Here is a 13,588-nt window from a genome sequence, read left to right as displayed (position 1 = left end):
CTCTACCTGTGTAAACTGTGGGTATGGGGTTATTATATCTACTAAGTATATTTCCTATTTAGTATTGGGGAAGTTTCATTTATGAGGATGCACTCCCGTATTTGTCGAAAGACTTTTTTTTGTCGTCATATTGTCTCAAATGTTTATTTAGTCGTTCCGCAATGCTCCTAGATGTCTCCCCTATGTTTTTACAAGCGGCTTCTATGCATCTTATGCTGTAAACTACATTTCGAGTTCTACAGTTAATGGTAGGGATAATCCTAAATGCCATGCAGTTATCATTGGTGCATATGGTATTCTCAAAGGAGTACGTCCTACAGAGTTTTATAATAGGATTGCTCACTCAGAGCCGATTTTGACCTTAAATACCATCGACAAAATACATTTACTGTCACATACACTTACAAACTTGATCAGCAAATGAAAATTATAAAAAGATTCAAAATATTGTACGTACAACAAAGGTCTTCCCGTATCGTTAAAGCCGGCCTCAAAGTACAGTTTCGGGGCATTATTAGCATTTCTATTGACTTTCACAATATGATCTAGAGTACCGATAAAACTACCAACTCGAAGTTCCATCATAATGCTCTTGTCTGATTGATCTGTATTTTCCTTGGCATCTGCCATTTGTAATGTTAAAATAACATGAATTGTACTGAAATATAGTTCCTTTTGTTGCAATATTCTGCGGGTTACACCTAAGAAGATAAAAACGAGAACCGGATAATGAAATGTGTTATTATTATTATTATTAGTAGCAGTAGTAGTTTTAGGAAACTTTGTTATTAAAATAATATCTGCCACACAGCCTCCTACCTGTATTAGTGACAATACCAAAATCCATTTCGCCCTTATCAATTTGACTGGTATTTTTGGTTGAGGCAAAATTAACTTCAGCACCGTCAATGCAAGCAATATCTTGGTCTGAGCCGTTGTATTTAATATCTCGTATGGTCAAATGGGCAGTTTCGGTCACTGGTACAGAAACATTGAATTTAACAAGGCTTGATGAATTAACTGGAATGGATAAGTTTATATTCAAATCAAAGACTTCTCCAATTTCAGCGCTCGTAACTGGTGTTCCAGCAGCACTTATAAGATTTGTTGTGTTGTCATTTGTCATCTACAATGTAAAACAAAATTGAACTGTTAGACATCGCACAAAAATTAAAGAATTCACCATACACACAAGTAATTGGGGGAGATGTGGTCCCCAAAAGAGATAAACTCTTCAAGACGGTTCTCCAGCATGGCCATAGCCCTATAGTTGAAACAAGAAAAAAAATAAAAGAATACGCACTCGCTGTCCCTCTCTCCCTCTCTATCTATCTATCTCTTTCTATCTCTCCTTTTTCAACGCAGAAAGATATTCTCTCTCTCTCTCTCTCTCTCACACACACACACACACACACACACACATATATATATATATATATATATATATATATGTATCAAGAGGTAAAGGGACCCCTTCGATCATTAGTGACAATGGGATTGTACCTAGAAAGTTCCCCTCCGAAGCACAACTCCGGGCAAGATCTTTTATGGAAGACCAGCAGTCGCCCATGCATACCGGCCTCCCCTCTCCACACCACCAATGTTATCCAAGGGAAAGGCAAAGGGGCCGATACAGGTTGGCACCAGTGATGTCGCAACTCATTTCTACAGCTGAGTGAACTGGAGCAACGTGAAATAAAATGTCTTGCTCAAGAACACAACACACAATCCGGTCCGGGAATTAAACTTACTACCTCATGGTTGTGAGCCCGACGTTTTAACCATTGAGCCATGCACCTTCACACACACACACACACACACACACACACACACACACTGACCGGCTACACTTGTGTCGAGGCTTGCTACGGATTTTCTATTTAGATATATTTGTGGTGCTTAAACGTATTCATGTTTTAGCATCAGCTTTTCCGTGGTTATGTCTAAGTATTTCATTTATTTTCATTTTTGTGTTCCTCGCTGATGAAGGAAGAATCTTTTGGGGATTAATCCAGAAATCGAAACCGATTCGGGGATAACTGTATTTTTATGAATTTTTGTTACCTTGCTTTCCTCGTTTCGACAAATCGTGTAATAATATAAGTGAAAATATATTTCATGTGGTTAGACGATGTACCTTCTATTTTTCAATATATTGGCACAGAAAATTTTGTCTTTTTGCCCTTATTTATAACTATATATATATATATATATATATATATATATATATATATATATATATATATATATATATATATATAACATGGATAGATAGATATCTGACATGGATGGACAGATATCTTCTACGTTCAAATTCAGAATTCGGATATAGAAGAAAAAGCCAAATCATAGAGCTCAGTATAAAATATGTCTTGCCATGACACACACATTGACAATAAAGTGAAAACCACGCAACGATTTGTCACATATAATGGAACTTTACGAACCCAATCCAGGAAGTCTTCTGTAAATGCATCGACGACAGTTAGCGCCAATTGTGTCGTCTCCACCAGAGAATCGTTGATGTAAATATCAGTAGTAACATTAATCACGTCGTTTAATGAGATGGCGCTATTCTTGGGTACTTTGACGATAGCTTCTACTTGAACCTTTGGAAAATAGAGAATACACAGACATATAAACACACATATATCATATATGTATCACACACATACATATATATATATATATATGGGAGAATATACAAATAATAACAACAGACGAGGACAGGTGGTGTAAATAACAAAAGTATATATTAGTATGACGCTCGGGAATACGGAAAGTCTTTGACGTTTCGAGCTACGCTCTTCAACAGAAAGAATACGGAGACAAGGAGAAAAACACGGAGAAAAAAAATTGAATAGTGTTCAGTCAACGGTCAAATATACATATATATACATATATATATATATATATATATATATATGTGTGTGTAGTGTGTGTACATATATATATATATATATATATATATATATATATATATATATATACATTATATATATATATATATATATATATATATATATATATATATATATATATATATATATATATATATATATATATATATATATATATATATATATATATATATATATATATATGTACACACACATATACATATATATACATATATATAACAAAGTAAAGTTGTAAAGTACCGCACGAGTAAAAGTAAAATGTAAAGCTTTGTATGAGCTTTGTTGTGTTAAGTACTATTTATCGCAAAAGTATTAAAAGACTTATATATTGCCAAGGGATTGTCATTCTCATCAAAGGTCGGCGATTATCGTACGCTGAAGAAGGGAAATAACCCTGAAACTCGGGTCCGTACGTATCGCAGATCAAGATGGGAAGGATAACTTCCCTTGGCAAAAATAGACAGGACACAGATATGTGTCGATAAGCCAGCTGGAGGAGATGTTCTCCTGGGGCTAAAAGCAACAGTAACATCCACCCTTAGGGGTCAGCCACATTTAAATGGCAAATATACTTCACTTTATCGTGCAGTTACTGTTAACACCTCGTTCAGAGATTTAACATTGCTTATTAAAATACAGTTATACATTCTTTGATAATAAGAAAATGTTAAAAGCAGTTTATCATCGTCGTTTAACGTCCGCTTTCCATGCTAGCATGGGTTGGACGATTTGACTGAGGACTGGTGAAACCGGATGGCAACGCCAGGCTCCAGTCTGATTTGGCAGAGTTTCTACAGCTGGATGCCCTTCCTAACGCCAACCACTCAGAGAGTGTAGTGGGTGCTTTTACGTGTCACCCGCACGAAAACGGCCACGCTCGAAAAATGGTGTATTTTATGTGCCACCCGCACAAGCCAGTCCAGGGGCACTGGCAACGATCTCGCTCGAAAATCCTACGGGAGCCAGTCAGGCGGTACTGGCAACGGCCACGCTCAAAATGGTGCATCTCATGTGCCACCCGCACAAGAACCAGTCCAGGGGCACTGGCAACGATCTTACTTGGCTTGCCGGAAGAAAATATTTAAGAAAGTATTCAGAACTGGACTACAATAAGTATTATGAGTTCAATAAAAATCACATTTGTTTGGTAGTATATATGTAAACACACACACACACACACACACACACACACACACACACATATATATATATATATATATATATATATATATATATATATATATATATATATATATATATATATATTTGATGGATTCTGATATCATTCATAGGTGAGAGATAACCTGACCATCCAAGCTGTATTCTGATGAGGATGGGTTGAATGCATTTTGCTGGTACCTCAATGTTATGAATATGGTCACTCGGTTTATGTTGGAGGTAGTATGCAAGCATCGCATATGAAAAGCATCAAGCTGATTGATGTACTTTTGGTAGAGTTCAAGACTCAGTTCCATAATGCAATGTTGTCAATCGATTTTGTTGTAAACCTAGAATAATACAAATTTGTAATTACAGTAATATTAAATGCTGTCTATTTAGAATTACTTTGAACACACCTTGTTACTTTCCGGATCTTCCTCATCGATTGGCCACGAACAAATATTCGCTTCAATCATCCATTCTTCCCTGAAATTTTGAAACAGAAAGGAAAGAAAAAAACGGTATGGAAGTTGTTTTCAATATGGAAGGTTCTTTGGAGACTCCAATCAAGGACAAAGTCGGAGAATGCAAAAGTCTGTTTATAATACGAGAAAGCACGACTACATAGCGGTATCTTCTAGTGAAGAGTGCCTTTATGCGATTGAGAAAGCTTTCAAGAAACAGCAGACAAAAAATTTCGACGCTGTTTTGTTATTGATACACTATGTCTAAAAAGAAGAAGAAGAAAAAACGCAGGAGTGGGCAGACATAAACGAAATGACTTTCATTTATATATCTACTGATGCAAAACTGATCTGCGGTAAATAAATAACGGCAACATGTCAAACCTCTGGTGAATGCAGCGACGGGCAGACAGCGATTCCTCATTAAATTGAGAGAGGAAGATAACCACGCAAGGGGCTGAAATAACGAGTGGACAGAAACAAAGATGGTGTTGGAAATATGGTGCTGGTTCATGACAGGATATGCAAGCAGATCGGTGGCCTCCGTTGCAATTTACTTACTGCCTTGTTAGGCTATAAATTTTAATTGAATGTTGTCACTCATTCTACGTTTTTTGTTTTTTGTTTCTTTTTTTTTTGTAAGGATTTGTGATAGGAAGAGGAGCAGCGCCTAGAATCTTTTTAGAACCTTTACAATAATTGGCAGGAAAGGAGGAAGTTATTCTAAGACCTGGTCCTTGGTCTGTGATCTGTGTGATTGCATCAGAGTGGACTCCACGGGGTTATTATAAACCGAACGAAGAACTACGTTAAGGACCGAAAAGCAGAAATAATCCCTTTATCGAGCTTCCACTCAAATGCTAAAATACTAATACTCAAAACGCTTTGAGCCATTCGAGGCTTTGCCAGGAGATACAAACTTACTGTGCCATTTAATAGGATCAAACTTGTCCAGCGTCGCCCCCTATCAGGATTCTCAGGACGGCTGAAGAACTAGAAACAGCGACGTCTGGGAATTTTTCTCCACTGTCACTGCAGTGAATTTGCCGTTTAGCACTTGAAATACGCCACAAACATATTTGAACACACCTAAACTTTTCTTATGCCTAAACACTGCTTGGCGCTAGCATTACCGTAACACACACACACACACACACACACACACACACACACATATATATATATATATATATATATACATATATATAGGTATAAGTTAGATGTTTTTAAAGCCTCTAAGGGACAGATATATCCAAAGGCACTTCTGGTAATTACTTCAGTGGGTATATTCCTTGGTAAAAGGTATACAGCAGCAGGTAATTTAGTGTGAGTGTGAGTGTGTGTGTGTGTGTGTGTGTGTGTGTGTGTGTGTGTGTGTGTGTGTGTGTTCAGTTTCCTTCGTTTCCAATCTTTTGAGAAAGCATGTCTGCCCATAGAGAAACATTATCTTATTCAGGAACAGGCGAGGGTTGGCAACAGGAAGTATATTCTGGCCTTAGGAAATCTGCTTCAGTGAATTCTATCTGACGCTTGCAAGCATGGCAAAATAGATATAAAAACGATGATGATGATGATGATGGTGTTATACATTCATACACACCACGCACACGAATATAATAATAATTTTTTTATTTCTTGAAAAACTAAACTCGATCTCTTACCTGGAGCCTCAATTTGAAATGGATGTGTGCGTGCGCACGTCATCCTTGTGATAAGAAAAAAGACTTACTTTGAAATATTTTTTCCTGTAATTAGTTTCTTGTCCAAACACGGTATGTTGGTACCAGAATGAATTATATTGTAGTCACAAATTTCAACCATTCCAATGTTGTTGACTCTCGTTTGGAATTTCATGCTTTGGAATGTTTCTGGGGTGACATAAAACTGTATGACCACTCTTTTCGCTTCCCCTTTGTTCACATTTGTACTGGTTCTGTTTGCAATGGGTGCCACAAAGTTCACTACATTTTTCACTACGTTAGTCTGTTCAATAAATAAAGAAATCCGAATTCATACACAAAGATACAGTAATAATCTTTTCTACTAAAGGCACAAAACCTAAAATTTGAGGGGAGGGGAATTATGATTACAACGATCCCAGTGTCTCACTGGTACTTAATTTACCGACCCCGAAAGGATGAAAGGCAAAGTCGACCTCGGCAGCATTTGAACTCAGAACGTAAAGACGGACGAAATGCCGCTAAGCACTTTGCCCGGCGTGCTAACAATGCTGCCAGCTCGCAACCTAACAGATCCAGTAATAATAAAGTTTTCAACTTGCACAGGGATGGAATGCGACCAAAGTAAATGTTTATGCTTGAATTTGGAAGAAATCACTTTTTACGCGGAAGCCACTCATACCAATCGCCTCGCTCTACCTCATCATTTCTAATAGTGAATACTTCAAATGAATAGGCTTTGTAGAGAAAGAATAATACAGTGTCTCGACAACAACGACAGACTAATCAAGTGATATAAGATTTTAAGAAATATTGCTACTGGATTTTTCCTTTTAAATATAGCATCCCATCACTCATTTAACGTACCAGCGCAGATGCCAGCATTTGGAATATTTCACTGAACCATAAAGTTAATCCGTTCCATTGCCAGATCGTAACATACTCTGGAAGCCTCCACAGAAATAGCGTAATTGATAGATTCTGTCTCAGATGAAATGTTGACAGCGCACGGAGACTTCCCCGCTAAGAGTGACACCGTTAGGCTGTAGTTTCCTGGAAGAAAGGGTGGGAGAGGTTTGATCAGTTGCCAAGATTGTATCGAAGCAGAAGAAATCAGCTTAGGGTGGTATGTAAAAGATACCGTGGAACCATTGCTGATGTGGAGATACATGGACCTCTGTCAGTCAATGCTGAGCTATGGAGGCCTTAAAATCCACTATCAGTTTTTACAAAAATACTTAAAATAATTATAAAATTAATTAAAACGAGATTTTTTCGTCGACTGTAAAAAGAAGATAAAAAACTTACATAATTGACGCTTGCATTTGAAGTTGCTGTTAATGGGAATGTGGTGTCAATGGGAGTCTGACTGCCCAGTGTAACACTTAATGTCAAAGTACCTGACGAAGCAGCTTGAAAAGTGACCAACGCTTGTAGTAGTACAGAGCTTTTATCAAAGAAAGTACTCTGATGGATTCCATGGACCCCTGAAATTCATACATACATATAAATATATATATATTACATACATACATAGACTGCTTCTGGAGGGGAATCTGTAGTGAAGAGAAGGAATTTAACTAAGATGCTCTGTGGCTGAAAGAAATCCGAAAAGGTTATTGCTCCAGCGTTACATTCAAGACATACAGCATTGATGGTGGAAGTCTTGCATCTGTGATCCAGAAACTCCAGGATGGAAAAGCACCTGGAAGAGACTTGATTGTTGGATATTGGTACAAGAAGCTAACATTCTACCAACCATATCTTCTCAATCTGTACCAGCAAGCTCTCATTGGGAACAGTAGCATACTACACTGGTTGGCTCTGGCAGAGACAAAGTTGATCCCTAAATGCAGAACCACCCACATGGCAGAAAGCTACCGACCAACTGCATGCCAGAACTTAATGTATAAGATATATACAGTATGCTTGAATCTCTTCCTCCAGGACCATTGTGAAACCAATAACAGCATCACAGCAGAACAAGCAGCTGGAAAGAAGGGAATCTGGGGATGTGCCGAGCAATCTTTAATTAACAAAACTGTGATGTCAAAGTACGAGGGCATAGGAGGAACCTAGTTTCAATGTGGATAGACTACAAGAAAGTCTTTGACTCTGTTCCCCACTCATGGATGCTTGAAGCCCTTCAACTTGCTAAAGTTCCAGTGAGAACAGTCAAAGCCATAGCTGACCTGACTTCATCTTGGACCACCATCTTGAAATTAAATACAAAGAGTGACTGTATTATCACCGATAGAATAGAGTATCTGAAAGGCATATTCAAAGGGGACAGCCTCTCTGTGATGCTGTTTATACTTCCTGTAAACCCCTTGTAATTAATGTTAAGGAAGTCTGAAGGATATCGCACTGGTTCACAAGGAAACAAGAAATACCAAAATTACACACTGTTTCTTTGTGGATGACTTGAAACTTTATGCAAAGAATATGCATGAGATGAAAAAGAGCCTTGACCTAGTTACAACATTCTGAAAGAATGTAGGGTTGGAGTTTGGTCAGGATAAATGTTACATTGTTGTGAAAAAGAGGAAAACTATAAACTAGACTAGTAACATCTCCATCAATGATTTGATTGTTTCCCTTGTATCTGACGAGGAATGCTACAGGTATCTCGGGATGGATAAAAATATATCTTACAATGGCACCTGTAACAAAAGAATATTACACTAAAGAATATTACAGCCGAATAAAAAACTTTGGACCTCAGAACTCTCTGCATTCAATAAAACAGTGACCTACAATGTGTGCGCAGTGACAGTACCCATATCAACATTTGGGCTGCCTGATGGGACGCTTGATGAGATCCGAGCCATTGATATGAAAATACGGAATATACTTGCAAGCACACATAATTTCCACATAAACAGTGACATACACGGTCTCTACCTAAAACGAAAACAAGCCCCAGAAAATGGCATTTGTATAAGATTTCATGACGTAGGATCGAACCTGGATCTCATTATTGTGAAGCGAAGCTCTTAAGTATTCAGTCCATGCCATATCCTATTGTGAACGTGTATCTGTGCATATACATATATTATGTCAGGTCACCTATAAGGCTCTCATAAGTGCTACTGGTAACATGGAAGCCTGTACAACTTGTTGCATAGTCAGGTCATCGGCGACTAAACCTTTACACGCCACCAGGATAGCCTGGAGAGGAGGGTTGCTAGAAACCCACCAGGACTAAAAGAGACTTGTTAAAAAGACTGATAAACGTAGTGCAGGTTCAATGACTATCTAACAAGAGCACGAGCAAGCAGAAATTCCGGGATGGTGTCTGGCATGCTGGAAGAGCCCCTGGAAGTGGGGCGGCCCTTAGCTCTTGTTGAAGCGTGTCTCTTGGAGAAGGCTACTCTGATGTAAAACCAGATATACAGGGAATGGCACTGGACAATGCTTGATATCATGGTGTTCCCACATCCCTGAGCTTGCAACTCATATTGGTACCAGACATCTTGTCTTTGGATAATCTCAACAGAGTGGAGATGGTCTGTGAGTTGTCGTGCAAGCCTTATTGGCCCTAAGACTCTGCACAGGTATTGCTGACTAATCTGGAGAGATGGTGCAATGCCTAAGGACATACATACATACCCACATACAAACACACACATGCACACACACACACACACACACACACACACACACACACACACACACACATATATATATATATATATATATATATATTTATACATATATATATATATATATATCTGCATTCATATATGTATATACACACACACATATATATATTCGTGTGTGTGTATATATATATTAGAGAAAGAGGGAGAGAGATAGAGAGAGAGAGAGAGAGAGAGAGAGAGAGAGAGAGAGATGCTATAGTGAGATAATGATGTACATACACTTGTAAATGTATATATATAAATAAATATAAGTAGATTGGTGCATACATACATACATACATACATACATACATACATGCACGCATACGTAGGTACGTACATGCATACATACGTACGTACATACATAGAAACATTCCATGCATTCATACTACACACATACATACATAATGCAAACATACATACATACATACATACATGAAAAAGAGAGAGCTATGTTCAATAAGTTCGATAGTAAGAAACACAACAATAAATCTACCTAGATTCGTAATGGGTCCAAAATCTAGTTGAATAGATTTCTTGAGAATGGAATTCATCTCTTGAACTTCTGTGGTTTCATTCCTCAGGCATCCGATATTCGATCCTTTGGCTACTAGTCGTACTGAGCAGACAGAAAGAGCAGATGAATCGCTTGAGACTTTCACCACTACTTTTGCCGCAGTCAAGGGCGGAATCTTAATGTTGATGTTATAGCCTTGTATATAAGAGATTGGTAAAGAAGTCAGCTGTTTGACATCAATGATGTCAACACGTTGAGGTCCGTTCTAGAAATTAAAGTAGCACAAAATGAAACATATAATAACTCATATGACGAGTAAATATGACATTCATTAGGTGTATATGATCGTATGTGTGTGGAGTGGCGAATGCATTTATGTATGTTGTGTAGATGCATATTTGAATGTATACTCTTTTTCTCTTTTACTTGTTTCAGTCATTTGACTGCGGCCACCTTTAGTCGAGCAAATCGACTCCAGGACTTATTTTTGTAAGCTTTGTACTTATTCTTTCGGTCTCTTATGTTCATATTATTTGAATACGTGTGTGTTTGAAGCAATGTTAGCAAGTGTGTATGTGTGTGTGTGTGTGTGTGTGTGTGTGTGTGTGTGTGTGTGTGTGTGTTTGTGTCTGTGTGTGTGTGCGTGTGTGTGTGTACGTTGATATGTGTACATGTAAGAATTGTTATATGCAGTGATGTTGGCGTTATTGTTTTGCAATTTCCATGTGAACTGACGTTTGTTATTTACGCGTGTGTATAATTCAAATACATGTGCATTGTCTTTCTCAATGTATGCGTGCGTGTGCGTGATCATTTTTTGCTTCGTGTGTACAAATTAAAACTGAGTTGCATTGTATGTGCTTGCCTATGTGTGCATGTTTGTATGTGCAATAGAAAATGTTTCATATGTGTGCGTTGCGTGTGTCTGTGATCTGATGTGTGTGTGTGCTTGCATAAATGGTGCGTCGATGACTATGTATGTATATAGGTGAGGTCGTCTGTGTGTCTGCGTGAGCAGACGTCATGTGTAATGGTTAACTGAGTGACTGCGAAAGTGTGTGCGAGTAGACGTATGTGCTGCAAGTAGTTTGTAGAGAGGAAGTGCTTGTGAGGCGTGTGTTGTTGTTGTTGCATTTGCAAGTGGTGCGACAAAGATCTGAGATTGAGTGTACATGCGATTAACACTTTTCTTTTTGTGTACATATATGAAGACGCCCCGTGATGAGATATGCTTGTCGATCTCCAGATTCTATTTCATCAATGAAAGTTAAATTTGACCTCGAATTTGAAAACATAATGTAAAGAGCCGCCGGAAGAAATACCGAAAAAGCACTTTTTCGATGCTTTAACGATTCTGCCAGCACGCTGCCTTCGGAGAAGTAGAATTAATAATAAATATAGGATTAAAACTATCAAAACATTTCAGAGGAAAACCAATGACACCACCGAGACTATCTTAAGCCTTTGCCTGCTCCAAGCATTTTCATAAATGTGTCCTAAGCGTCCATGTTTGTTTTCAGACCTTTATTTAGCCCTTGTCTTATAATGCTGTCAGGTAAGTCCAAAATTACTCTGGCGTCTGAAAACGATTGAGAATATTTATTTTATATGATGCATGGACGCCAGGGAAATATGTCTTGAGTATCATGAGTGATGCAGAGGAAACGCAAAGGTTAACTTGAGAAAAGGTGTTTGATAATCTATTCACGATAAAATATCTGGGTGAAACGCCATGTCATATTGTGTTCATATATATAGCTTTACATCGTTGATCTCAACTAAATTAAGACTGCTTTTCTGTGAAATAATTTAAATTCCCTTCTGCTATTACTTTGTTGTTCACAATTTTACATACATAAACGAAAGATAACCAGAAGAATTTAAACCAATGAAAAAATAAGAAAGAAAAGGGAAGTTAAAATGAGAATTTGTATTTACAAGTATGACATCTGCGATACCAGTTTTCTCCTGCATTGCAACTTGGCCGACCCACAATTTAGTATTCAAAGTCAAACCTGCCGTGATCCATGTTTTGTTATTCGGAATTGCTGCTTCAAGCCTGTATGTTATATCTATAGTTATTGTGTTGTCATATGGTTCCGTGAATACATCCGTCAAGCATATATTTTGAAGGGGTACTTTCACTTTGTAATCAAAGTCAACTGATTCCGGCCTGTGTGGATAGAAAACATCATGCATAAATGTGTATGCATGTATGCATATATATATATATATATATATATATATATATATATATAAAAGGTTTAGATTTAAATTCAAAAATTGAATATGGTACTTATGTTTAGGCACCAGAATATAGTATGGTATGGTATTATATAAAAACCATTCCAAAAACTAGGTGATCAAAAAATCAAAATAAGCAACAAGGATATTCTACTGTAATTTTCTGCATTTTCGTGCAGCTGAAGATTGCTCTACATATTGCATTTAATGTAATGCTCACATTGCTTAAATAAATGGAGTAGCATGAAACGTGCGTACTGCAACCATCTTTAAAATCCTTATTGCTTATTTTGATTTATATATATATATATATATATATATATATATAGATAGATAGATAGATAGATAGATAGATAGATAGATAGATAGATAACTTTCTCTATTGGCCACACAGGGCTGAAGACAGAGGGGATAAATACAAATGTAGAGCTTTTCTTTTTCGAAAATGAAAACAAAAAGGGGAAAAATAAGAAAAAATAATGTAAAAAGCAAGATTAGATTTATCCGTGGAAAGAAAAGACTACGGAAAAGACCACGGTAACCTCAGGCAGGGAGGGAATAAACACGAGAGCGAAGTGCTCCCTCTCTCTCTCTCTCTTTTCGATTTACAGAATCATGCTCAAAGTGGTTTCGTTGCTCGCACGCATCATCTTCACTACATTCACCCACTTTTTTTTGAAACTTTCACGAAACAAAACCTGCCTCTCCATTCTCGCCTTCCTTTTCAAGTAGTAGTTAAAAAAGTTGATGAGCGATTGGCCAGAGAGGTAAGTGTTTGTTTCTAATCCTTTCGCTCGAGTCCACCACACACATTCTTTCACCATGGCCACCAGTACGATGACGACTGTCTTGCCTTACTCTTTGAAAGAAGGTGGTGGGGCAATTTTCCCGATAGACTCGGCCGAAAGGCGGACTCGTCCCACGCGCGACAGCAGCCGTTCGGCATAAGCCCACAGGT

The 13,588-nt window shown here is 37.7% G+C and overlaps 1 protein-coding gene across 2 annotated transcripts in view; it reads right to left on the bottom strand.

Moving 5' to 3' along the window:
- Positions 1-13,588, bottom strand: part of LOC106869908 (uncharacterized) — a 74,260-nt gene that overhangs the window by 22,497 nt on the left and 38,175 nt on the right. For both annotated transcript variants that reach the window (XM_089360472.1, XM_089360474.1), the window contains exons 12-19: positions 12,325-12,559; positions 10,366-10,651; positions 7,534-7,712; positions 6,276-6,529; positions 4,499-4,568; positions 2,448-2,609; positions 820-1,126; positions 458-701 (exon numbers count right to left, since the gene is read on the bottom strand). In XM_089360472.1, coding sequence (XP_089216598.1) covers positions 458-701; positions 820-1,126; positions 2,448-2,609; positions 4,499-4,568; positions 6,276-6,529; positions 7,534-7,712; positions 10,366-10,651; positions 12,325-12,559 — 1,737 coding nt within the window. The remainder of the gene's footprint in view (positions 1-457; positions 702-819; positions 1,127-2,447; positions 2,610-4,498; positions 4,569-6,275; positions 6,530-7,533; positions 7,713-10,365; positions 10,652-12,324; positions 12,560-13,588) is intronic.

The sequence above is a fragment of the Octopus bimaculoides genome, chromosome 11 (genome assembly GCF_046866305.1).
Source record: "Octopus bimaculoides isolate indiv1 chromosome 11, ASM4686630v1, whole genome shotgun sequence".
Taxonomy (NCBI): domain Eukaryota; kingdom Metazoa; phylum Mollusca; class Cephalopoda; order Octopoda; family Octopodidae; genus Octopus; species Octopus bimaculoides.
This window is presented reverse-complemented; position numbering and strand designations above follow the sequence as displayed.